Here is a 25,430-nt window from a genome sequence, read left to right as displayed (position 1 = left end):
CTTTGTTAAAAGTGTTAAGGAACCTGAAATATAACTTTTATGTTCAAATACCAAAATCAATTTTTGGACTATGGTCAGAGCCCTTAAAGGGACATAACAGTACTTGCGAAATTTGTAAACAAACTGTATGCAGCGGATACAAAATCAAAACAAATGTCACATGTCAAAATAAAAAATCAACCCAAATATGGCTAATTTTGATTGTTCAATTGTTTTACAAGTTTGTTTTGGACATGTGATTTTAATTGTTCTCTTTAATGACACGTGGTTCGCGCAATGTTTACATTTTACTACTTTAATGTCCCTTTAAGTACAAAAAATCGCAAGGGTGCCGTTTACAACGCCCGCTCAAACGCCTTTGGCTGCGGGAAACAAACTGAGCACTGAGCATGTGCAGTAAAAGTGAAAAATTTGATCACACTTTCTGCAGAAGCTTGCCAGGCAAAGAACACAAAGCAGAAAGCACTGAAATTACTGGTCAAAGCCTTCTGGAAATGTATTAGATTACTCCCCAACATGGCTCTTTACCTTCACGAGGATGCCAAAGAGCTATTAGCTGGTAAAACTCTTGTCGTTATTGGGGATTCTGGTAAGTATCTTGTTGTTTCTTTTTCTTTATGCTCCTTGAGCAGTTAGTTTATCGCCTGATTGTGTGGGAACCAGTGATTTGGGCTTTTTTCTTGCATGATGAATTGATTCTCCTGGGCCTTTTGAAATTTTGCCAGGAAATCAATTTATTTTTGCAGGGGCGGGTGACATACCGTGAGATTAGGTAACTTGCATCAGTGGAGGCTAATATGCATAGCCCTCAAATGAAAGACCTGGCTGGTCATTAAATTACAAAATTAAACCAAAACAAAAATGGTAGAGTAGAGCTGCGAGCAGAGCTGCATAGTTGTATTTTAATGACCAGCCAGGTCTTTCATTTGAGGGCTATGCATGTTAGCCTCCACTGATGCAAGTTACCCAATCTCACGGTACCAGTCTGGAAATTTGTGCCTTGTGCGCCGGATATCTCCGGCGTAGATTTTAGGTTTGAGATCTGCCGCTTCAACTTTTTCCAGTTAAGTTGGAGCAGCTCCGGTGTAACATTTCCCTCCTTTCCAGACTGGGTGACATAATTGTCAGATTTTAATTCAATTCAATCCTTTCGCTTCACCTGCCATCTTTTTTCGTGGGGATTAAATTTTGAGGATTCTGTGGGGATGTGTTACTTTACTGTAAGCTCTAATGGAAATTCAGTTGGATGTTTAAGATAAAAGCGGCAATATATACACCTTTCCCGTAATTCAAACTTCCGAGAAATGGCTCGGGCAAAAAAAATGTGCGCTCCACCGTTGTGTATGAAATTGTTTTGGAGGTAAACAAACGCATTTTTGCCTGCAAGGGATTAGGGAAAATGGGTTTGCAGCTTCTAACTTTTGATTATCAGGGTGGTTTAATAAGGCCTCGATGACACTCGATGATCAAAATGCTGGCTACGCTGAATCTGCAAAATTCTTTGAATAATATCACTACAGTAAAAAATCCGACAAATTTTCCGACTTTCTGACTAGAAAAGGGTTGGATTTTTAAGATAGAAAGTGAGTTGGTTGGAGGATCCGAACACAATTTATTGGTGACCCAGGCCTAATATCATGAATAGGAAGAACATACTTAAATTTGAGGGGATTCTGATTGACAGAACTTGAGAAAAACTAAAACAAAAAACCTCCACCAGAGACCAAACAGTGGAGAGTAACAAAATTATGTGCGTGCATCTGTTTTGCGAATTACTGGAATGGTGTATTGTTTCTCTTTTTGGCAACTATTGCTGAAAACAGCAATTTTTTCAACGATAACAACATGCTGAATCAGCAGAAAAGTAAAAAAGTACAGTGAAGTCGGGTAACTTGCATCAGTGGAGGGAAAATTGCATATTCCTCAAATGCCTGACCATTCAAAGCAGCAAAATTTCAAGACAAATGAACTATGCAGCTCTGCTTGCTTCTCTACTCTTCTACCATTTTAGAATCTCATTTTTGCCAGGTAAGTATCTTTGGCGAGTTACTCGCCGACAGAATCTCAGGTGAATAAAAGAGAATAATAAAAAATCATGCGAGATCATAAATTTCAAGATGGCGAGAATTCAGACGTTTCTTTATGGCTGCTGGACACGTAACCTTAAATTTAATGATACTATTAAACCTAATTATGCATGACTTATGATTAAGAGATATACATTTTACCACCTGCAAATTTTTTGTAAATCAGGTTTGTTTTGATTTGACTTTGTATTTTAATGACCAGCCAGGTCATTCATTCGAGGGCTCCTCAACTGATGCAGGTTACCATAAATAAATGAAAAATGCTGTTTTTCTGCAATTTTTGCTGTTTTATGGAAGATGGCATTCAAAAATTGCGTGAGGTTTTCAAAAACAGCAAAAAAAAAGAAATTTGAATATCCTTTTTAAAAATAACTCTTTTCAAACGAAACTTCACAATATTGGTTCTAAAGGTGATATAAGTAGGTTGAAAAATTTTTTTTTGTAAAATGGGCCAAAACTGCGGCACAAATCAAGAAAAACACTATGTTGATAAAACAGCAGCCACAAATTTGTTCAATGAGTAAAAATCATTTTTCTCAGGTGAAACTCGTAGCAAAAGGGTTTATCCAAAAAATATCAAAAATGGAACCAAAATCATTGGGTCACTGGGCTAGAATTGCGGCTCAAAGTTGACGATTTTTTCATATATGCTTTGATTGACGCCACATTTTAAGCCCATTGAAAACCCTGCAGCCACAAATTAAACCCATAAGTATCTTTATCAGACCTCAAACTACCAATTCCAAGAAAAACGGTTAAAAAATATTGAAGTCTTAAAGCAGGACAGCACATAAGCCAACCCGTTGAGTGAGCCACATGACATACAGCCACAAAACCTGCCCTCACTTTGCCATCTTATATTTCAAGACTGAATCACTCAACTTCAAAGGGAGCCACATTTTTGGAAAGCTCATCAATTTCCTTATTTTATAGAATTTTGTACTACACAGCAGCCACAAGAATATCAACGCTGTGGGCTAAAAAGTGGCTGTGATTGAAAACCTCACTTTTTGGGGTTCTATTTTTGAATGCAATCGGAACGAAAAGTTGATTTTATTATTGAACGTCACGTGGTATTTGACACCCTCCTTGCAATTCGTAGGCCCACCAGGGTACTAACCATCATGATGTCTGGTACCAACTGCATGACCCCCCCCCCCTTGAACACGCATGTTGGATTTGGAAATGCGTGTGTTTGATCTGTTTGATGTTTGATCTAAGAAATAAATCACCAATGTCTAAACTTTTGACTATATATATCTAAAGAATTAAACCTTTTTAAGTTATGTAAAAAGCTCTCTACTCCCAAATAGTTCTAGAATAAACCCTGAAAAACCATGATAATTGATAAAATATCCAATCTTTAAAAATAAAGATTGAAGATGAAAATTCACAAAGAAAAAACAAACCTTAAGCAAAGAAATTAAAAATTAAAAATAGCAAAACTTTAGCATATTTTGTTCCCCAAACATTGTAGAATCTTTTAGTACACATGGCAAAAGAAAAATAAATAATTTTTAAAATTTTTTAACAGGCTAGCTCTAAAGCTCTAAAACAGCATCTAATAACATGAAAACCAGAATATGATTCTTCAATGGGAATCAAAACTATAAAGTGCAATTACAAACCAATATGTCAGATCTAACAAAATTAATAACGGCACTGTCATTGACAATAAAACAAAGGATTTTCTGTCAAAAGCCTTGCAAACATTCCAACAAATTCCATCGAAATGATCTGTCACAGCTAAGTCAACCATTTTAGTGCAGCCTGAGGATTGAGCAGGGCAAAATTTGGATTTGGCTGAAGAAATTGGACCTTTAATATATTTTTGGTAAAAGTATTTCTGTTTGGCTAAATGAAAAGCTTATCTATTCCTTGTTAAGATACTTTTTATTTGAGATTTTGGTTGCTTTACCAAACAAAAAGATATTGAAAAGTCTTGAGAGGTCATTTTGTCATTTTTGTGTCATTTTGCTCAGCTGAACGGATTGACGCATTTCCATTGTTTTGCTTTTTGGAACACGCGTGTGAACTGCCTGGTTCTTAGAGAATATGGCTTTTAAATGGCTTTCATTCTAATTCTTTAACACAATCAGAATTTTCTACGAGGAGTCATATCTTTTAAAATTCTTCTTTGAAGGGTAATGTCGCACGTCGGTTAAGCTGCACTAGCGGAACGCACTAAAAGTCCGTTGGATGTTGAAGCTGGCTTAAAAGCACGATCAATAAAAAAATCTCTTCAAAGTTTGACTCTAGCCCTCCCCCGGGTGTCTCATCTTTTAACCATATTTGGATTGTGTACTGCAGTGACGTAACTTTTTGTTTGAATAAGAAATTATCAGAAAGAGCATCGTTATCAAAATTATACCGTACCAGAGTCGTCTGAAACCACTCTGCAAGTAAATTTTTTTTCCCTTCGCTAGTGTGAGAAAAAATTTCATGTCATGGTAGAGCAGTGAAATGTAGAAATGGCAATTCTTCAGGAAAAAGTGGGGATGCTACAAAGAATAGTGCAACTCTTTGTTTTTATCAGATTAAAAAAGTAATAAGACAATCCTAAATTGCTTTTGTTAATCCCTTGTCATAACTTTTCGAATTTAAATATGTAAAATGACGTACACATTCTCTATAACAGTAACGACGACATGAATTTTCTTGAATGTTTTTATAAGAAGAAAGATGTGGCCTAATTTTCTGTTTTGCTTTTTATCCCCCTTTGAATGCTGTTGTTGCCGACAAACTTTTTGATTTTTATGCTTTGATTTACATTTGAAAGGTAATGTTTTGTTTTGAAAAGAATTTGAATGTCATTAATAACTAGGATCATTAATAATTACATTTGAAAAGATATAAAAGAAAAGAGAAAGAAATAGCAGGCAAGTCAGGGCAGAAATTGAAATTGCTAAATGTAGATGGGCCTTAAATTTCAAAACGAAGGCTGAACACAGTCTAAACCAGGCTCTATCCGATCTATCAATCAAAACAAACTTATCGAGATCAAAAACAATGCTTGCGAAAACGAAAGTGACACACAGAAAATAGAAATTAAGACTACCGCTATTAATAATATAATAGATATAATAATAATGACTAATATTTCAAGTGGCTGGATAATAATGAATCAGCTTGTAGGTAGCTGAGCCATTGTCTCCCCATAGGGCCACTTGTATAACATTCAAGCACTATACCGGACATTTCAAAAACAAAGTGTACAAGTTTGAATTTCCATTGCAAGAAAACTGAAAATATTATAAATCTAAACTTTTCTCCATCAGAGAGGAAAGACTAATTTAAATTTTGAGCTATTTAAAATTTCTCTTTCGAAAAAGTGTCATTTTTGTTGTGATGCGACACAGTCATAGACAGGTACGAGCCAGGAAGTATCTTATCCATTTGGTGGACTAACTTTCGTTTTTTTTTTTGTTTGTTCCTTATGGTAATAAGAATATTTTAAGCTTCTGGGCCACCTGGATTTCTCACCTGGGTATCCATATTGGCGGATTTTTGGCCATTGACCTATGGCTAAATCTTCATGATGCACCGACAAGCACGGAGACTTAGAAAATTTTTTGAAACTTTTCAATACTTTACCCCGGTTCGAACCTACATGTTTCCAATTACGAAACACATAGTCTAAACCACTGGGCCACGACGGCTGCTAAATTTCCGAAATTCAAGGTTATTTATAGAGTGACATATATAGTATATACGGGTGAACAGACCTCACGAGTTAGGCTAACTGTTATGATCGCCATTCCTCCAGGAAGACCCCACACACGGGTGCACCACCGGGAGGGTGCACATCATATATCAATCGATCGGATATTTGATACTGATTAATTTTGAGATACAAAGTTGGGTCTGAAAACTTTTCTATCTTGAGATACAAATCACTTTCGTTTTCTAAGGTTTGGCTGCAGTTGTAGGCAGGTTATCATGGAGTAAGGCAATTCTTTTAGTCATAACTCAAGAAATATGCATTTAAACATACTAAAACTTTATGTGCTCCTAGAAAAGGCAATAAATATTGTTTGTGCAAATTTTCAATAAGTTTGCACTAAAAATGTGTAATTTACAGACCAGAGTACAATTTCCTTACCGTCAAAAAAAATCTTTTTCTCTCAAAAATGGCCTTTTTCCCTGAAATAAATGAGTGAAATGTTTCTTAATAAGGTTTAGAGCAATTCACTTCTTCCTAATCTCACTCAGAGGGGGAACTTAGCAACAAAATAAGGACTAAATGTGCCCGGTCAGCACTTTATGAGCATGATTTTTGGTAAGACATGATCCAACAACGGTGAAATTTCCAAACAATTACTGAAAAAATCTCATTGTATCTCAACATTAAACAAGAACCTTCTGTTCTTTAGATTGACTAATGCAAAGAATCATGAACATATTCAAATCGTCGCGGTGTGTATTTTACAGACCAGATTTAAGTGCTCCTAGGAGCTTGTCTTGTCCTAAGACGCTTAGGATTGCTACTTAAAAACCCGAACTTTAGAATTTTACTGAGTTTAATATCATTATTCATATTATCTATTAATGAGATTTGGAGGGCTCAGAATCTGTGTTGTCTGTAGGGCCACAAAAGCTCAGCATAATATAGCTTCGAGAGAGGTACCTAGATGTAGGCGATAAGCCTAGGCCATTGTAATGGAAGCCTAATGATGGAGCTATATTTGCGTGAACCTGCTTGGGGCTATGCTTGTTACTGTTGCCATTATAAGGATGTATAATGCTCCAATGCATCACTGTATATCCGCTACTACTACACGAATGTAACACAACCCCTTCAACTAGTTGAAGAAGCCAAACTCTAGGAATTTTAACTAAAAGCGCTTTTAAAAAGTTATTGCCACATAAAATAAAGCTTCCCTTTTTTCTCTTAAGCTACATTAGGTACTTCAACATGTCAAAACTATCCTCGTTTTCTTACAAAAATTTAAGTATAATATTAAGAAATCTGGATCTTATAATTTCTTTTTGGTTCGGACATTTCCATTTTCAGACAATTCCATTTTCCTTTCCTCTCATGAGGTCTTAAGGTTTTCTGGACATCGATCTCCTTTGTATTTTTGTAGAAAGCACTGTAGTTTTGTTGCCGCCTCGTTAAAAACATAAAATGAAATAAATCTTGATGATATACCTCATGGAAACCTTGCTAACAACGTCAAAACTTAGACAAAAGTCTCTGTTGTTCTACTTTTCTAAAGTCTTTTATCAATATCATAACAAAGATAACAGAGACTAAACTTGTCAAAACTCCGAGTAATATTTCTAAATTTTGAATCAATCATTTTACCTAAGTAATTCAAAGAAATAGGATTGTAAGGGAATATTGTCGGATTTTTTATACCAATTTTGAAATACAGGCGGCAACGAAGCTCGCTTCAAAGACACAATAGAAGATAGACGTCCAGTTATGAATTATCCCATTGTGAAGGTGCAGTAGTGTACACCGTTTAGGAGATCAGGACTTAACTCCAACACGGTGCTGTGTTTCACTTAATGAAAAGTAAATGTTACTTTGCTAGGACCAACCCATACCATGTGAGGGATAGAAACTCTACAGGCCGTTCAGCGACTGTGCAAGAAATCTGTGCTAGTGTCTAACAAGCTTGCAAGAAATAAACCATTGCGTTAACAACTCTAACGAGACGACTCTTTAGCCCTTTAAATTGGGGGGGGGGCTTTGTTCTTTTTGAGGAAAGTAATTTAAAGTCTGACGTCTCACGCAGACAAGGCAATCCAAGCTTAGGAGGGATGTGGGGAGCACCAAGTGGTCCAAAAGGGGAGGAAAGGCTAGACCACTCGATAAGTCACCTCACCGGACACCTGGTGTAAAGAGAAGCCATTCACTGTCATCCCATGCACATGTATTAGGTATAATATCCTTTACTGTTGTGTGGATCACGCATCCGTTGCATGTAAAGTAAATCAATTATATATGTGATGTTGTTGATTTTTTTAAAAGACGTACTATTTTGAAACTAAATCAAAATCAATCAAAATTTGTCCCTTGGTCGAAGAATACCGTTCAATACACCGTTTAGTAGTGTGCGCACACATCCAAGTCGTTGCATTGATGCTAGATTTTGCTTGAGTTTGTTTCAAAGAGTTTCAAATATAGGCCGAAAAACTAAGCGTTTGTAAGTTGGGCACAAGTCTAAGCACCTCTCGAAGTCTTGAAGACAGGTTACACAGATTCTGAGCCTTCTAAATCTCGTTACATGCATGAATAATAAAGATATAGGAAGTAGAGGATTTTGATGGATTAAACTCAGTAAAATTCTCAAGCTCGGGTTTTTCCGTGGTAAGTCTAAACGTTTTAGGACCTAGAAGCACTTAATTCTGGTCTGTAAAATACACATAACGATCTACATGTATTCTTAACTCGTTGCATTTGTCAAACTAAAAAATAGAAGGTTCAAATTTGTTTAATGTTTAGATACAATGAGAGAATTTGTCAAATTTTTGAGCAATAGCATTTTTTGGATCATGTCTTACCAAAAATCATGCTTATAAAGTGCTGACCAGACACATTTAGCCCTTATATTTTCCCCAAGTACCCCTCTGAGTATAATACAAAGAACTGAGTGGCTCTAAACCTTATTAAGAATCATTTCACTCATTCATTTCAGAGAAAAAGGCCATTTTTGAGAGAAAAAGATCTTTTCTTTTGACGGTAAGGAAATTGTACTCTGGTCTGTAAATTACACGTTTTTAGTGCAAACTTATTGAAAATTTGCACAAACAATATTTATTGCCTTTTCTAGGAGCACATAAAGTTTTAGTATGTTTAAATGCATATTTCTTGAGTTATGACTAAAAGAATTGCCTTACTCCATGATAACCTGCCTACAACTGCAGCCAAACCTTAGAAAACGAAAGTGATTTGTATCTCGAGATAGAAAAGTTTTCAGACCCAACTTTGTATCTCAAAATTAATCAGTATCAAATTTCCGATCGATTGATATTATGATAAGCCTATATTTGGGTTGGAAAGAATTTTCAGTTTGGCCTACGGGGGTCCAATGGCCAAAAATCCGCTATTATGGATACCCAGGGGAGAAATCCAGGTGGCCCAGAAGCTTAAAATATTCTTATTACCATAAGGAACAAAAAAAAAACCAAGAAAGTTAGTCCACCAAATGGATAAGATACTTCCTGGCTCATACCTAGGTCTATCAGTTTAAAGTTTTAATTACTGAAATTAACATTTTTCGATATCAACGATTTTTTTTATTCTTTTGATAATCAAAACATTCGAAAGGCCCTCGAATCTTATAAAGGTTTTCTTTTGATTGAAAGGCTTTGATGATACTGATGTGCGACAAGATTAGAAAAAGGTTTTGAAAAAATGAAAATACATTGAATGAAACATTCCTCAAATAAAGGGACTTTTACTGATACTCTTTCGAATGCATTTATGTTTATCATAAATAGAACGTTTTCTATTTATAAACAAAACATTCGATTATAAATTTGCTCAAAATCAACTTTGCTATTTTTTTATTTACAAAAGCAATAGAATGTGAGGTCATATCTCGAAACAACTTTCGATCTTTCACTTGTTTGCAGGATATCGTCGCGTATAAAAGTAGCTTTAATTTTTCTGACTCAGCATGAAGACACTGCTTAAAATAAGCTTATTTTATTCTTGTAGAAAACCTTTAAGGTGTCAAAAAAGTCTCAAAAAAAATTTTTTTTGAGTGTTATTGTAAGCTTGAATTTGATCTCTTCTTTTTTCTAGAAGATTACGCTTTTTTAAGAAAATTTTTTCGAATTCTCTTTTTAACTTCTGAATGCGTGAAGCAATTATTAAGTATGATAACCGAAATTTTAAGTTAGTTTTCATCCAACCTCACTTCAAACTTGAACACTTTTTTTTGAAACACCCAGTACCTATTTGATTGAAGGTTTCCAAGAACTGTTTAGAAGCAATAAATTGATGCAATTTGTCAATAGCCATTTCCTGTCCTTTCCGCAACAAAAAAGAAAGCAACTTCATAGTCCATTTAAGTGCATAAAGAGGTCATACATTATTCTATAGGTAATATTTTAGAGGTCATGAAAAATCATTAGAAATCATTTTTGTTCTAATGTGTTAATTATTTTTGACTTTCTGAGAATATTATTTTGACCCCATGAAATTTCAAAACTGTTTAAACATTTAATCTTGAGTTATCTTATCTGTCTCTGCCCATAACTTAGCATGGTTTGAAAATCCCTTTTTGTATGTGGAGCTCCTTACCTCTAAAACATCCGAAATCCACTGTAAGTGTAAAACATTCTCCATTATCTTCAAGTTAACGCATTTCTGTTCTGCTATGCTGTTAACTTTCACTTTTTCGTTCAAACATTTTCATCATCTTTCATCATATTTTCAACTACCTTTATCAGGTAGGTCATATCACCATCTAGCTTATTAACACGTCATCTTTCAATTTTTCAGTGGAACGTTCGGTATACAAAGACCTTGTGTGCTTGCTACAAGAAAACAGATATCTTACCGATCAAGAACTCCGTAAAAAGGTAGAAATATGAATTATGTTCTTCACAGTTTTCTAACTTTTGCATGCTTCTACTTCCTGTTTTGAACGAAACACCCCTCTTCCTTATTTCCTTTAGTTTATCTATTTAGAAAATGTTACAACAGTAGATTCTTATTTTGTCAATTCTTTATTGAACATCTTGAATATCTTGACAGCATCTTGATTTGAAAGGCTTATGATCTCAGAAGATAATCTAGTTTCATTGGCTATTTAGTGAGATCCACTGTTCTCAAAACATCCTTCGTGTGCACAGAGTTGTTAAAAGGAAACTTTTTTTTTTAAAGATCAATAAGGTCCATAAAATCACAAAAACGAGTGGTGAGAAAAATTTTGACCATTTTGCTGGTCATGCGACGTCATCAGTTTTGGTGGGGCTTGAAAATGAAAGTGAAAATTAGAAGCTTATATATGGCTCAAATGAAAGATATTTATTCAAGGATTCCAAAAAATATTACAACATATACCTGAAAATCAATTAATTCTCACTTTCATTTTCAAGCCCCACCAAAACTGATGACGTCACATGACCAGCAAAATGGTCAAAAATTTTCTCACCACTCGTTTTTGTGATCTTATAGACCTAATTGATCATTTCAAAAAGTTATTTTGCTTTTAACAAGTCTGTGCACACGAAGAACATTGTAGCTCTCACTATATTTCCCAGAATATTTGTTTAGGGAACCAAGGGTTCCAATACTCATTGACATTCAACAATTTTCAAATCTTTGAGGAATTAAATTTTAGTCTTGGGTCTATTTTTTCCCGCTTAAAATATTTGGGACGTACTTATACTTAAACTAATATACTCTGATTCTAAGCTATTTTTCAGTTGAAAAAAATTGTAAAACACAATTTTGATTGTTTCGAGCGTTTTGAAGAGCAGAAATTATGCTACATTGAAAAATAAGGGTAATTTCATATTCTGATGATTGCTGACCAAGAAAAAGCATAAAGTAATATGTCCTTTTATTCTCTTCTAGGGCGAAGAGAGCTTCATCGGAGATGAGTTGGTTTACGGTGGAGTCAAAGGTGAAATGAAAAACTCGATCGATTACCGGGAATCTCGTTACTACAAAGCCGACAACGAGGCGTGTTGCCGATATTACTTCGTCACTATTTGTTATGGTGATTATGTGGAGGAAGTATTACAAGAACTTAGTTGTGAACCTACCGATGTTATAGTAATGAATTCTCTTCTGTGGGATGTTCATCGGCACGGCAAAAAGGGTATTGAACAGTACGAACAGAACCTTGAGAAATTAGTTGCCGCTTTGAGACGTCTGTTACCCGATTGTTTGTTCATATGGTTAACAACTCCACCTGTACATATCAAATCTAAAGGAGGCTTTCTCATGCGCCCTGGTACGGATATGGTCAAAATTAATGAAGTCAAATTTTGTAATGAGATCGCCCGCGAGGTGTTCACGAACGCTAATAATGTTGATCGTCGTTTTCGCATCGTTGATTTGGATGCTGTTTTCAAATATTTCGAACATCACCGCGCGACCGATGGCGTCCACTGGAATGAGCGCGCTCATCGTCGAATGAGTAATATGATTTTAGAGGAAGTATCGAAAGCGTTTAATAAGACAGTACCGCGTATTATCGGACGATATGACTCAATGTGGGATGAAGGAAACAGACCACAGCAAAATGAATACCAAAACTTTCATGATCCCCACCAATCGCAAAACTGGGGTGAAGAATATAATGACCATGATATGAGTTGGGGACAACATCATCAAGGGCCACCTCACCACGGCTACGAAAACGGTTGGGACGGATACGACCACGGACCAATGCCTCCACACCATGGCCCTCCACACGGATTTCCACCCTATGGAATGCCTTATGGCCCGCCACTACCCTTACCACCCGCTCTTTGTCCTGATTTGGACGATCTGGGTCAAGCACGCTCTCTTGTGGAATACCAAGAGGAGTGTCAACGTAAACGTAAGAGAGACGGTGAAAATAACGAAACGAGCGTACCTGAGAAGAAGTATCGGTTTGGTGTTACTCCACGTAAGAACGATCCGCGAAAGCAGGAAGAAGAAAAGGGTCCTAATGTAACGATTATTGAAGACAAAGACGGAAAGATGAAGAAACTTGTCGATTTGGGCGACGGTGTGACTTGCCATGTCGAAATGTCAGAGAAAGAGATTAAAAATTATAAAGACAAATTGGAAAAAGAGCGTTTAGAGAAATTGAAAAAGGAAAAAGAGGAACGGGAACGCAAAGAGAAACAAGCGAAACAGTTGGAAGAAGAGAAACGCAAAAAAGAAGCCGAAGCGAAAGCAAAGGAGGCTGAAGAGAAGGAGAAGGCTGCTGGTAAACTGAAAAGTATCGATGTCTCGAAATTACCGCTCGTTTCTGAAGTTCCCGATGATAATACTAAAGAGGGTGAGGCTGACAAAAAACCAAAGGAATCGAAAGGTGGGCTGTCTAAGATCGCATCTAAAATGTTGTCGTTTATTAAGAACCCTATAGACACTATAAAAGGAAACGACAAGAAAAAGTCACCAACTACTGAGAAAGCTTCATCGACTACCGCCAGTAGTAGCACTGTTACTTCACCTGCGGCGTCTACTACCGCCAAAACTCCAGCTGCTACCGTATCTAGTAAAAACTCTTCACCGCCCACAACCACTACTACTAATGAAACGGCAGCTTCAACTGTCACCCAATCTACACCAAGCACCTCTGAAACTACCAAACCGGAAACTTCTAGTCCTGGTAAAGAATCTCAAAGGAACACGTTATCCGATACCAAACCCGCTGTTAACTCAGAAATCGAAAACACTCTTAAATCTCTTGACGATATGAAACCAAAGATTGTCCCACCAGCAGACGAAAAACCCAAAGTTTTAGAATCTGTAAAGACTAAACAGGACGTATCGAAAGCCCCTGTAAATTCTCTTGTTGAAAAGCTTCGTGAACGATCTACTAACCCTACCAAAGCGACCACCTCTGAAAACTTTTCATCCACAGCACCTTCTGAGCCTGTCGACCATTTAGCTCTGTTGTCCTCTTTATCGAACCCATTTTCTAAAGCTAAAAACAAGCTTCCGCCTCCGCCCACTCCACCCATTTCGAAACCAACCCAGGACGACTCCCTTCTTGACGATGCCGACGATACAGACACGGAAGCTGATGACTCTTTACTCGAAGAGAAACCAGCGAACCCATTGAAACGTAAACTCCAGCAATCACAACCAAACGCCAAACCAGCCAAGCTTGCTAAAACCAATAAAGTATCGCCGAAACTTCCAACCGTTGCAAAGGCAACCGCAACTGCAACGACTCCTCTCAAAAAGAAGAAAAAAAGTAAACATCCAGGCGAGACCAAAGAGGAGCGCAAAATCCGTAGAGCTGCTAAGAAGGAGCGAAAAGAAAAACTGAAAGCGGAAAAGGAGGCTAAAAAGAATCAAGGAGAAGTTTTGCAAACCATCTCTACCGTTACCGGCAATGTCACAGGTGGAAATATGGACGCCAACGATAATCCGCAGTGGAATCTACCCTTCGTTAACGACGGACCCGTTGCTCCAAGAGCGCGTAGCGCGACATGGGCGCCGTCTTATTACCCAACGTACAGTAACCAACAACGTCAACAACAGAATGTCGTACGACCGTCTCCCCAACAACCTGTTGTTCAACAGCCCACACAACACGCGCTTCCACAACCCGTGTTGTACAATAATACTCCAGCTGTTGTTCAACAGCAAATTCAACTGCCGACAACACCTCAACAACCTGTCCTACAACAGCAAAAATCTCAGCAACTGTACATAGACGAATACGGTCAAACGTATACGTTGGAGGAAGAGACATATGTTGTCGGACCGTCAGGACAGTTGCAAACTGTTCAGCAACAAGCTGCAACTAACGCGACCTACCTTCAGCAACAGCAACAGTTGGTACAAACTCAACAGATAGCTTATCAAGGACCGCACCAGATCAGATATTTGTAGATCAAAAGTGTTACGATTTTGTGATTCTCTGATTTGGGTTTAAGTTTTTCTTTTTCCCTTGATCTTATCATAATTGGTCTTGTGTTGATTGATTGATGATAATTTTTTCAGTGCTTTTAGCTTTCATTAGTCGTCTCCTTTATTTAAGGTGGATGAGGCACATATATCAACATTTGTTAAAATTTTTATCTTTATATTTGATCCTAGTTTTATTTTAGTCTAAGCATTATCATTTTAAAGTTTTCCTTACGTATTATATATTACTTTTTTGACCTGACTTTCAACCAAAAAAAGTATTAAAAGTTTCAAAAAATGTCCACAAAAAATATAAAAGCTCATAAAATCCAAAAAGAATCGTAGTTTAAGGAATATTAATAACTACAAGTATGCGATTAACTTAGTATTTTCTAGTATTTTTTCATTTTCAACTCGAAAGAGAACTTCTTTTCCGTGACTTTAACTTCAAATTTTGAAGTCCTATTCTTCATAACTTTTCTAACATCAATGGTTGGGTAGGGTTTATATTTTAAAGCTAAACCCCGAATGGTCTTTAGACTGTTTGATAACTCTAGTTATTTTCAAATTAATTATTTTAAAAACTTAGCCAAAGCAGAAAAAAAGCACTGTCAAATTATCATGCAAAGGTTAGGCCAACCTTTCAGCATTCATAAAAAAAGGAACCTTTATCTGCTTTGACTGAATTTTTAAAGTTCTACACCAGTTGACACATTGATTGTGCTAAACTGACTGGTTACTCTGATTCGTCGCTTCATGTTTTACGTTTTTTAATGTTTGACTGTAACCTCAGTGAGGTACACTTTTGTAACAGGAAACATTTGACATAAACGTATGACATACTAAAGCGACAACTAAGTGAAAAACGAAAATGTAAATATGTAAATACTGCTAGGAGATATTTTAATTACCAGCAAGGTCTTTTCGAATTATATATTCCCATTGAAACATCTTAGAATTAGAAATGATCTAATTACTTACTAAAACCATCAAATATTTCGGGTCTTTAACTCGAGTTTCAATGGAAATATCTATTCGAAAAGTCTGCTGTAAGTTTATGTTTATGTCCAAACTTAAGTTTAGATACAAGGGCCTTTTATTATAGGTCATGTGGTATGGTATAAACTTAAGTTTGTGGATAATATTAGACGGAACCAATTTTGGTACGAATTCCATTTTTAAAAAAGCAAGGCCTTATTGCGAGTGAGTAGATTCGGCAATCAGATTTGCATTGCACTCTTGAAGTTAATTCCTTCTCTCCTCTTAATAACCTTTAAACTGTAGCATATTTTATTTTGGCATATCTTTAACTACAAAACCTCGAAATCGATGATAATTCGGTTCCTGTCCTTGCTCACAATCTGGCCGCTTTTCATGGAATAACGCCTAGGAAATATTATCTTTTATACAAATCTTGTTAGTATTTGCAACCCTTCTTTGAAAATTTATTTTTTGTGGTCAATTTATTGTATTTTTAGAACTTTGTTTAGGAATCTAAGGTATAGAAAAGTTCGCTTGCCTGAATACGAGATAAATTCAATATACGACTTTGAAGTGTCAGCTAAAGGCGAGGGCTGCTATAAGGAGGAGAAGAATTGAACAAGTGAATCTTGATAAATAAATTTTCAAATTCTTAGTCTGCTTGACAGAGGCTAAAAGTTTGTTCGGCCGTGCTTTGTTTTCTTTCCTCGGAAAACCCTGATTTTTACTACTGTACTGTATACTGTTTCGTAAGAACAATGTATTTTTATATGACTCTTTCTATGTTTCGGGCATCAAATTGCCTTTAACCAGCAAGGCAGCGTATTTGGTGTTTTTCCATGACATTTCGAATCTCCTGTTCTTTTTAAGTAGTTCCAATTAAAGGTTATCGAGGAAAGAAACGTTGAAATGGCTTTGCAGATTTTGAAATGCCCTGTTGCAGATGTGGTTGCATTCTAACATTATATTTTGTTATGAAAATAATGTTTCTTAGGATTTTTAAAATGCAGATTTTTAATGAGATTTTTATACTATTTTTCTATTGTCCGTTCAAAGTGACTCCCTATTTTGGCACCCTGTGCCCCAACTCTGATACTTCCTTGATCCTTTTCTCGTCTTGTGGTAGACTGGAGTCGTTTATAATGTGTGTACAGTAGTATAGGCGTCATATGATAATACGATTATTGTTACCGGATTAAGTTTGTACAGACGACTGGAAGAATCCGGTGTTCCGGCCTTATAGAATCCCCGGCTAGCTACGCAGAAACTTGTGTAGCGCAAAAAACAATTTATCAAGCAACAACAAACTCTCAAAACAAAATCAGCTCAAATGAAACATTTTTAACACTCAAATCCACACAATAAGCTGTTTTCTCCTCCTGTTGACTAAGTGACAATTACCCTAAAGGGAGAGATTATTCCGCGAAACACGAATATTCTCAGGATTAAAAAAATCACATCTAAAATTAGTCTTTTTTTTTGGGCAAAATGGGCCATTTTGTAAACAAAAAAATCTCTCAACCGCGAAATTAAATTCCGCGAAAATTTCTTTCCTTAGGAAAGGTAATCACTTTTACGGAAGGGGCCGTCCATATAGTACGTACGCACTAAGGGAGAAGTGGGGGTCTTCTCAAAAGTGTATGCTTGCATACAGGGGTAGGGGAGGGGTCAACGCAGAGAAAGTTTTTTCTTAGTCCTTTTTTTGCTAGTTTTTGTCGACTTTAACGCTTCTTATACGCACCAGGGAAAAAATGAGTTTCTTAATAAACATTGTGTTTCATGTATGAAATAAAAATCCGAACTAAACGATTTGAATTCGAAATTTTCTTCAACCAAGTGGGGGGTGAATGAAAAAGTACGTACTTACCAGGGGGAGTATAGCCATTTGCGTACAGGGGGAGGGGGTACTTGATTTTCAACATTTTAATGCGTACGTACATGTGGACGGCCCCGAAATTCAACATCTTTTTCCAAGGGCCAGCTGGAAAATCAAAACTGTTTCCTCAATTTTTGTTCAAGTATGAGTGACTGTACATTTACTGACCTTGGCTGCTTGTATCCTCTAACGAATTCTTGCTTCTTTTATACTACCTGCGGTTTTGTAGAGGTCTGCGACTCAGACTATTACTACTGACCCGTATACATTGTTAAGAGCATTTTCCAGCTAATATTTTTTGAGCCAGGCGTGTAACTTGTTTACACAGCACGGACTATGTTCTAGAATTGTCTACAAATTTACAATTTTTTTTTGACGCCACACGACTACGCTCTTAGCACTTAGGGGCCTAACAAATGAGGAATGCAGGACAGTGTCTGCCTATTGTTATATTATGCTGATATATAAGCAAAAATGTTTTTCTTTTTCTCTTTCTGACCTTTCTTGCTCCACATCCGTGCCAATCCAATTGAAAAAATATTTTAAATTATTAAAGCCAAATTTTTTACAAATCTGTATTTAATTTTAAAAACTGATTTTTTCATTTTTTTAAAACTCCACTTCTGTTTTTGTTTTCACTTTTCAAAAGTACACACTTCCTTTTAAAAGGGAATTAACTTTAGCGGTAACTAATTTTCGCGGTCGAAAAAAATGCATTTTGCGGGAATCAATTTTCGCGATTTTGCCCTATTTTTGGACACACTTCTTTCATATCGGCCCTTATCACGCTACAGCCTAGATTTGGGTTTACTACGCCAATTAGGGCCGTTAATAACGCCAAAAATTTAAAAAATGGCTACTTATGCTTCAAATTAGTAAATAATGACTAAAATTTATATTAAAATGTCATTTTTCAGTAGTAAACTACCGTGAAAAGCACAGCTCAAAATCATATATTTACGCTGTGCCGACGAATCGAGATTCTATTCATCGCGCAATCAGCGAAGACAAAAGTAACCATGACGACCATCCAAGATCTTGGATGAGCGTCATAGTCGATATTTTTATTCCCGTCGTTGAAAACACAACTTACAAAAAGTCATCAATGCTTTGTAAAAAGAGTCAGTGATAGAGAATCATAACATAAAGTCTGTCTATTATTTCTATTCAATAGACAATATCGGCTTTCGATAAATGCAATGCATTCTGGTTTCTAGGGACTCTCAAAGGAATTATAATAGATCAATTATAATAGATTATAATTCCTTTGAGAGTCCCTAGAAACCAGAATGCATTACATTTATCGAAAGCCGATATCGTCTATTAAAGTGACATTTCAATAATTAAAAGTTTAGTAATTACTGTTATACATTTGGGGATCATTTCTTTCGAAATAAACTCCTTTCATCAACTACACTTAGAGGTTTCTGGGGAATTCGTAAATAGTAAACTGCATACTGATACAGTCTGCTAGACATTAATATGGTAATATTTGCTCTTCATCTTTGATTTTTTCTACAGTGATTAGATTGACACATGCGCGATAAAATTTATATTATTTGTCTTCAGAGGTTACTACTTTCTTTGAAAACTTAACCTCTGATACTCAGGGTAGTAGTAAACTGTTGAAAATTCCATCGAAAATCACTGAAGTTTTAAATATGGAGTAGACGATGCTATCGTCCGTTTAAAGTAAATGCGAGAAAGAGTTAGGGCGTGAGGGCGGTTTACGGGAAAAAAGTGGCGGTAGAGTTTCGAAGAAACGGACGATACCAATTTGGCGCATCTTCACTCAAACGATTTTGCCTGACTGACCTCTGAGAGAGGTCAGCGGGTTTTCGAGATTTTCCGTTTGCGTTTTTTGTTCGAACTGAGTGCAAACAGTGCAAACAGCTAAACGTTTGAGAAAGATGGCTGATGAAATTTCACTCAGATTGTTTTTATGAGATTTATTTTCATGGTGGAGAACAATTATTTCTACTTTTATTAGTCTTTTTTATGCATGAATTTTTGTGTACAGTATATAAGTCTTTAGTGTGTCAGTTGTCAGTAGGGATTAGATTCCTTAAGATTTGCTTTTGGAAAAATCTTTTTGAACAACAACCTGACTGACTTTCCCCTCAAGATTCCATTTTAAAGGTATGTTTTCCATTCTTTCCATTCCTTGAAATTTTCAGCTTGTGCTTTTATGTGGTTTATGTGCATGAGCAAGTAATATTCACATATTCTCACTCTATTCTCAACTACTTTATACCTCAAACTACTTTTTGATTTTTGATTGAAAATACTTTCCTTCATTTACTATTTTTTCATGTTTGTTTCTAATCTATTTCCCCAAGTTTCTAGGAATAGAACCTTTTAGAACTGGTGTTACAAATTCTAATTCTTCTTATTTATTGGGTGTTCAGATTGCCACTGGACATATATAACAGGCTTTTTTGAGATTTTTCTCGGAAAAGTAAACAGAGGGTGTTCTTAGGTTAGGTAGGGGCAATTAATTGAACCAGAACATACAGTAGTTTATATTCAGTTATTAATTCCAGATGTACGAGTACATGAAAAACCAAACGTTGAAAAGTCACCATAAATTTTTGGCAAATTCACGGTGTGAAAGGTTGAATTTTTTCATGAATTGCACCTTTTCACTGCAAATTCATGATACAGTATGTGCCATTCCAAGGTCTTCTGATATTACATCACGTACCCAATATGTGATTCGTTGTAAGTGACGTAAAATAAGTCAATACGTCACTTTCAACCAATCAGCTGTGGAATAGACAATGGTGCATATCAAGAGTTCACCAAAAAATGTTTTTGTGAAATCACCAAAAAGGTTTTGGTAATAAGTTTCCCTACTGCTTATATACCTTTTTATAAAATTATTTCATGCTATTTTATGTAATTTGTGAAATTTGTGAAATTGAACCAGTAGAACGTGGTTGGAAAATTGTTCTGTACGTTATATGAAGAATAAAACCATTCAAAACAATAAAAAATGGTACTGCCAAATGCAAGCTGTGAATACTCATGTCGCTACCCGTACATTGAACCTATTTATTTAATTTTTGAGAAATTTTTCTATATAAGTGATTAATTTGTTGTTTTCTACTTGTTTAGGGTAAGATGTAAAAATTGTACTTATACATTCTCAAGCAATTGTTATTCCTTTACTATTCTACTACAGGTCAAGACATTCAGCGACAAATTTTTTTTTAGCATAATCTTGGGTTGCGGGAATTAAAATATTTCATATATTTGATTTTTTTGACTTATATTTTTTTATAAATAACTTCAGATTGAATAAATATCTCAAACAAAATTTGGTGAATTGTGTGGCAAAGGAATGTCTATATCATGTAAAAAAATTCCAGAATTATCCCAATTTTAGCAATTTTTTAACAAGAAATTTGGCTGTTTGAAAAAAGAAACTGTCTGACTGTTGTCGCCCTTTGCTGAAAAAACAAGATTTTGATTGGGGTATCTTTTGGGCATTTTTTCTTTGCAAATTTCTTCCAGTCTGTACAGAGAATTTACACACCAGATCTGAAGTCAATCTGAATAGTGCTCTAGGATTTATGGTAATTTTAATGCTACATAAGTTAATGTAAAATATGGTTTCGCAACAGTAGACAGTATAATGTTTATATAAAGAAGTTAGCAAAACAGAACTAAAACTAAAATTTTATCCTTATTTTTCTTAATTTATATATGAGATCAGGAAAAACCAAATTTTTAATTTAGAGATTACTTCAGGGATTTTAATTAGGGTGAGAATTTGTTCTGGCATTTTTTGGTTTAATTTCTCGAAACCCTGAAAAAGCTCAGTTTTTACTCCAATCAGCCGATTAAAAGGCCATTTGTAGGATATGTAGTACGATATGTCTGAGAAAATAAAATATTTTATCTTCTTTTAAATAATCATTTTTTCCAGATAGGATTTGGATAAGACTTTCAAGTAACATTGTATGGTAGCAATAACAGCATCTTGCTGTACCATGAACGTCTACAACTTCTACCTAAGGCCAGAATATAATTATATTTAAATATAGAATATGGTGGAAAATATTTTAAACAAATTGTCTTCAATTGTCAAACTATCTTGTAATGATTTTTTGTACCGTAAACGGCCATAACTTGCAACACGGACTTAACTTGCAACAGCTTTGTTTATTCACGTTTTCTCCACGTTGATTGCTTCGTTTTCTTTCATTTTTTCAGGGAATGTTCGAAATGGTAAACTACACGTTAATCAAGCAAAACAAGCCCGATTGAATAATTTGTTGCGAAGATGAAGATGAAAAAGTGAAAATAATTAGGTCACTCCAATAAACCCCCACGCTTGGGCGATTGACGTTCTCTTACGATGCGATTTCTAGAAAGTTCGAAAGAAGAAAGACGAGGCCTTGCTGGGTCGAAATCCGCAGCTCGTACAGTTTTTCGTTCTTCCGTATTCTTCGATTGAAGTTGCTAGATTACATTTCACAACGAAGAGACGTTTCGATGCATAAATTGGATAATTACCAATGCTTCATGTTAAATCAATCAACCATTGTAACTGAAGGATCTCAGCTGAAGTTCTGCTTCCTAATGTCCCATACGAAAACTAATCATGTTAATAACAAGACTGGTGTCATAAAAGTGCCTCAAAAGAAATCAATAAAATCATTCGTCGTTAAACTGTAATCATCAATTTTACGATCAGGGGGTCAAGGATTGTTCAAGTGCGTTTCTTTTATAAGCAAAATTTAATTGAAATAAGTTCTACAATTCGTTGGATTTACGGAAAAAGAATGACCAAAAGACAGGACGGATAAAAAAAAGCAACCCTTCAGGAATGAGGAGTAAATATCAAAGCCAATTTTGTACGAGTATAAGAAATGCAAGAAGGATAAGAGCTTTCGGAAAAGAAAAACACACCCTGTACACGCTAATTTTGAATTTTTCTTAAGAACTTTGTTAATCAAAAGTTTTCCTTCAAACCTGTTCCTAATTTAGTTAAGATACAGGGGTGTAAAAGAAAGTATATGTAACACTGTATATGGACGTTTCGTCGATCGATATAGATTGTGAGACAGGGGTGTGTGCAAAGTCAACGTCAAATGAGCGTTATGAGTATTCTGATGAAGATGAGATGAATATTCTGATGAATATTTCGGTATCTCGTCAATGGGAACCAGAGAAGGAGTAGCGTATTAGACAATCATTTCTCAGTCTAAGAGGTGTCACTCTTTGCGAAACGCAGAACTCCGGGCAGAAAAGTAAATATCCGTTTTCTTATCGAATTTTTACAAATCTCCTATATATAAATACGGTAAATCATGTCATGCCGAAACTCCTGTCTCAAAGCCCCGGTGGAATTTTTTCCCACAACGGGGCCAATAATTTCTATCAAAATCTCTATGGGGATAGGAATTCTATTGTTCCAAGCTTTAAAATACACAATAAAGATGGTTTTGGAGTGCAATTTTTTACATTGGATGGATTTCGAATGGGGATGAAATCAACGGGGACGAACTTTTTTGTATCTATTCAACGATTTCGCAACTCAGTTTTCTCTCGCAATTTAGCAAGATTTTATTTTCGTGAATGAAAGGCAAACATTATTTTGCTTTAATTGAGATGGGGGTGTAGAAGAATCATTCATCTCGTCGAAGGTACGAAATCCCAGATCTTCGTTACACTGAGCTTCTCTGCTTAGTAATGCCCCCCGTCTTTCTATCGATGTTTTTGCAAATGTTCCCTTGTCGTCATAAAAAAGCCAAACCAATTATGAATTTGCATGTGTGAGAAGTAATCGTAATTCACAAATTGATCCGTCTTTTGTCTACAACAACGCACTCCATCGTTGTGCCATTTTTTAATTATGCTATTAAAATTTGTTGAAATCATATTTTTTTCATGTGATAGAGTTGGCGCGTGTTCAGTATGTTGTTGTTATGAAATTAGCACCGTTGCAAGTTGTGGACTTTGAAGAAAATTTTTTGGTCATCTTTGGATTAACGACGTTTTCGATTGAAGTTTCTGTTTGGATCAATGTATGGTAATCTAAAAAGGAATAAGGTAGAAGCTTATTTTGTGAAAGTTTCATTGCTATAACTTTTCTAGGTTAAAAGATATAGCATCGTTTAGTCAAAAAACGCTGTTTTTCGTTGCAAGTTATGGCCGTTTACGGTATCAGAATAAAAATCTTCTCTAGCTGCCAGAAGCACATAGTCTACCTTCAAATTGATACCATCTTCCAGACATACAAAAATTGAAATCTTCAAAATGATTTCTTGTGGCTATATATAATCAATATAAAAAATATGTATGAAAGTTAAAAATTAGTAACTTGTAGAATTTCTAACAAAACAAAAATGGGGAGTATTGAAAAGAAGGTAAAAAGCTGTTTTTATCAGAAGGGAAGGGTGTAAAATGATACTAAATGTACAGCAAGTGTAGTGTCTTTGAGTTATAAAATTATTTAAAAAGAAAAATGAAGGTTGTAAAAAATATTAACAACAAACCTGTTAGTCTTTGTGGTGATTATTTCTGAAGTCAAAGTATGTTAAACATATGAAGCATGTCTCTTAAAATTTAAATACTTGTTGCAAATAAATTGCAAACTAACATTCTAAATTTGAGCTACAAAATAAACCCATAAAGAAAAGAATTTCATGCAAGAAATTCCTTCAGCCAGCCCTACTGTACGTTGCGCTTTCGAATGTTTTGAAAATGGCCGAACCGAATCGTCAATAATACGCAAAGGCAAATCCACGGCTTTTTTCAGTTTTTTTCTTTTGCGCCAAATTGGTATCGTCTACACTGTAAACATCCCCGCCACTGCTTACTCCACCCGAATTTATCACGCCTCTCCTAAACTATTCCCTTTTTAGTGATTTTGTGTAGACGATAGGATCGTCTAAATATGGAGTAGAAAAACAATGGATAATTTTTGTCTTCGAATTATACCTAAAATCCTTTAAATTGAGAAATCCTCGGGAGAAATCATGATAAAAAATTAACGCTGCTTTTAGGTTGAAATTGCCACAATCAAGGACATATATGTTTGAGAAAACCACTTGAAATTACTGATAAAACATTGGATAAAGGTCCCCCTCCCCCAAGGGCAATGTTCATTTTACGGCTGTCTCATCGTTCATTGAACATTGCCTTTGTGGAAAAGGGGGGGACAGCTTTTAATTCGTCTGTCTCACCATTTTTGTCCTTGATTGTAAAGCTTGGCCCTTTTTACGCCGACCCTTTTTACGCCGAAGCCACGAGCCCAAAAGTAACGCCAGCAATAAGGCAGGGTAGGTGTAAAAAGGCCGATAAGGTACATCATAGGGACGAAAAATGACCAACTTTGTAATTCGCGGATTCCAATTTTCGCGGTTATGCCAAAAAACTGCGAAAAAGTTCCCTCAAAATACCCTAATTACGTAATTTAATCTAGGAGTGAGTAGGATAATTTTTCTCTAGTCAGAGGAATTGTTATAATAAACTAGCTTTATTGTACTCTCTCAGAAAAGAGCTTACGAGGTCTTTTATCAAATTCAAATCAAGTACCTTTTTGGCCAAAAACTTAGTCGGCCCTGCCCTAAGGGGGGCACTCCATATGATCTGGCATACGACATGTGCCGCGCTTAAGGGTGGGGTTTTTCAGCATCCCGAAATGCACTGTAAGGGTGTGTTTCTGTGAGATTGCACTGCAAGTGCAAGGGTTTTAAAACAAATAAAAAGAAAGGTTTTTACTTCTCGTTTGTTTGAAAAAATTTCTATTTTCTGCTGATAATTACAGCTGACAAGAATAATTTTCTCAGTTTTTTTTTTGAAACAGAAAATTTCCCAAGCTCTTTTTCTTTCACGCAGATTTACAGCTGAGAAATATAGTGCACTATTATAAGGGTTGGGTAAATCAAGAGAAAATGCACTGAAAGGGTACCTTTTTAGCCATATTGAA

General features: G+C 35.7%; 1 protein-coding gene across 1 annotated transcript; it reads left to right on the top strand.

Annotated features, from left to right (window-relative positions):
• The first annotated feature begins 389 nt into the window (after positions 1–389).
• On the top strand, positions 390–16,705 carry LOC136812166 (proteoglycan 4-like). The gene is made up of 3 exons (XM_067068643.1): positions 390–589; positions 10,549–10,628; positions 11,629–16,705. The coding sequence occupies exons 1-3, from the start codon at positions 517–519 to the stop codon at positions 14,614–14,616; spliced, it is 3,141 nt and encodes a 1,046-aa protein (XP_066924744.1). The 5' UTR covers positions 390–516; the 3' UTR covers positions 14,617–16,705.
• Positions 16,706–25,430: the final 8,725 nt, after the last annotated feature.

Source organism: Clytia hemisphaerica, unplaced genomic scaffold, assembly GCF_902728285.1.
Source record: "Clytia hemisphaerica strain Z4C2 unplaced genomic scaffold, Clytia hemisphaerica genome assembly, whole genome shotgun sequence".
Classification (NCBI taxonomy): domain Eukaryota; kingdom Metazoa; phylum Cnidaria; class Hydrozoa; order Leptothecata; family Clytiidae; genus Clytia; species Clytia hemisphaerica.
Note: the sequence above shows the minus strand (reverse complement) of the source record. Positions and strands in the feature narration are given on the sequence as shown.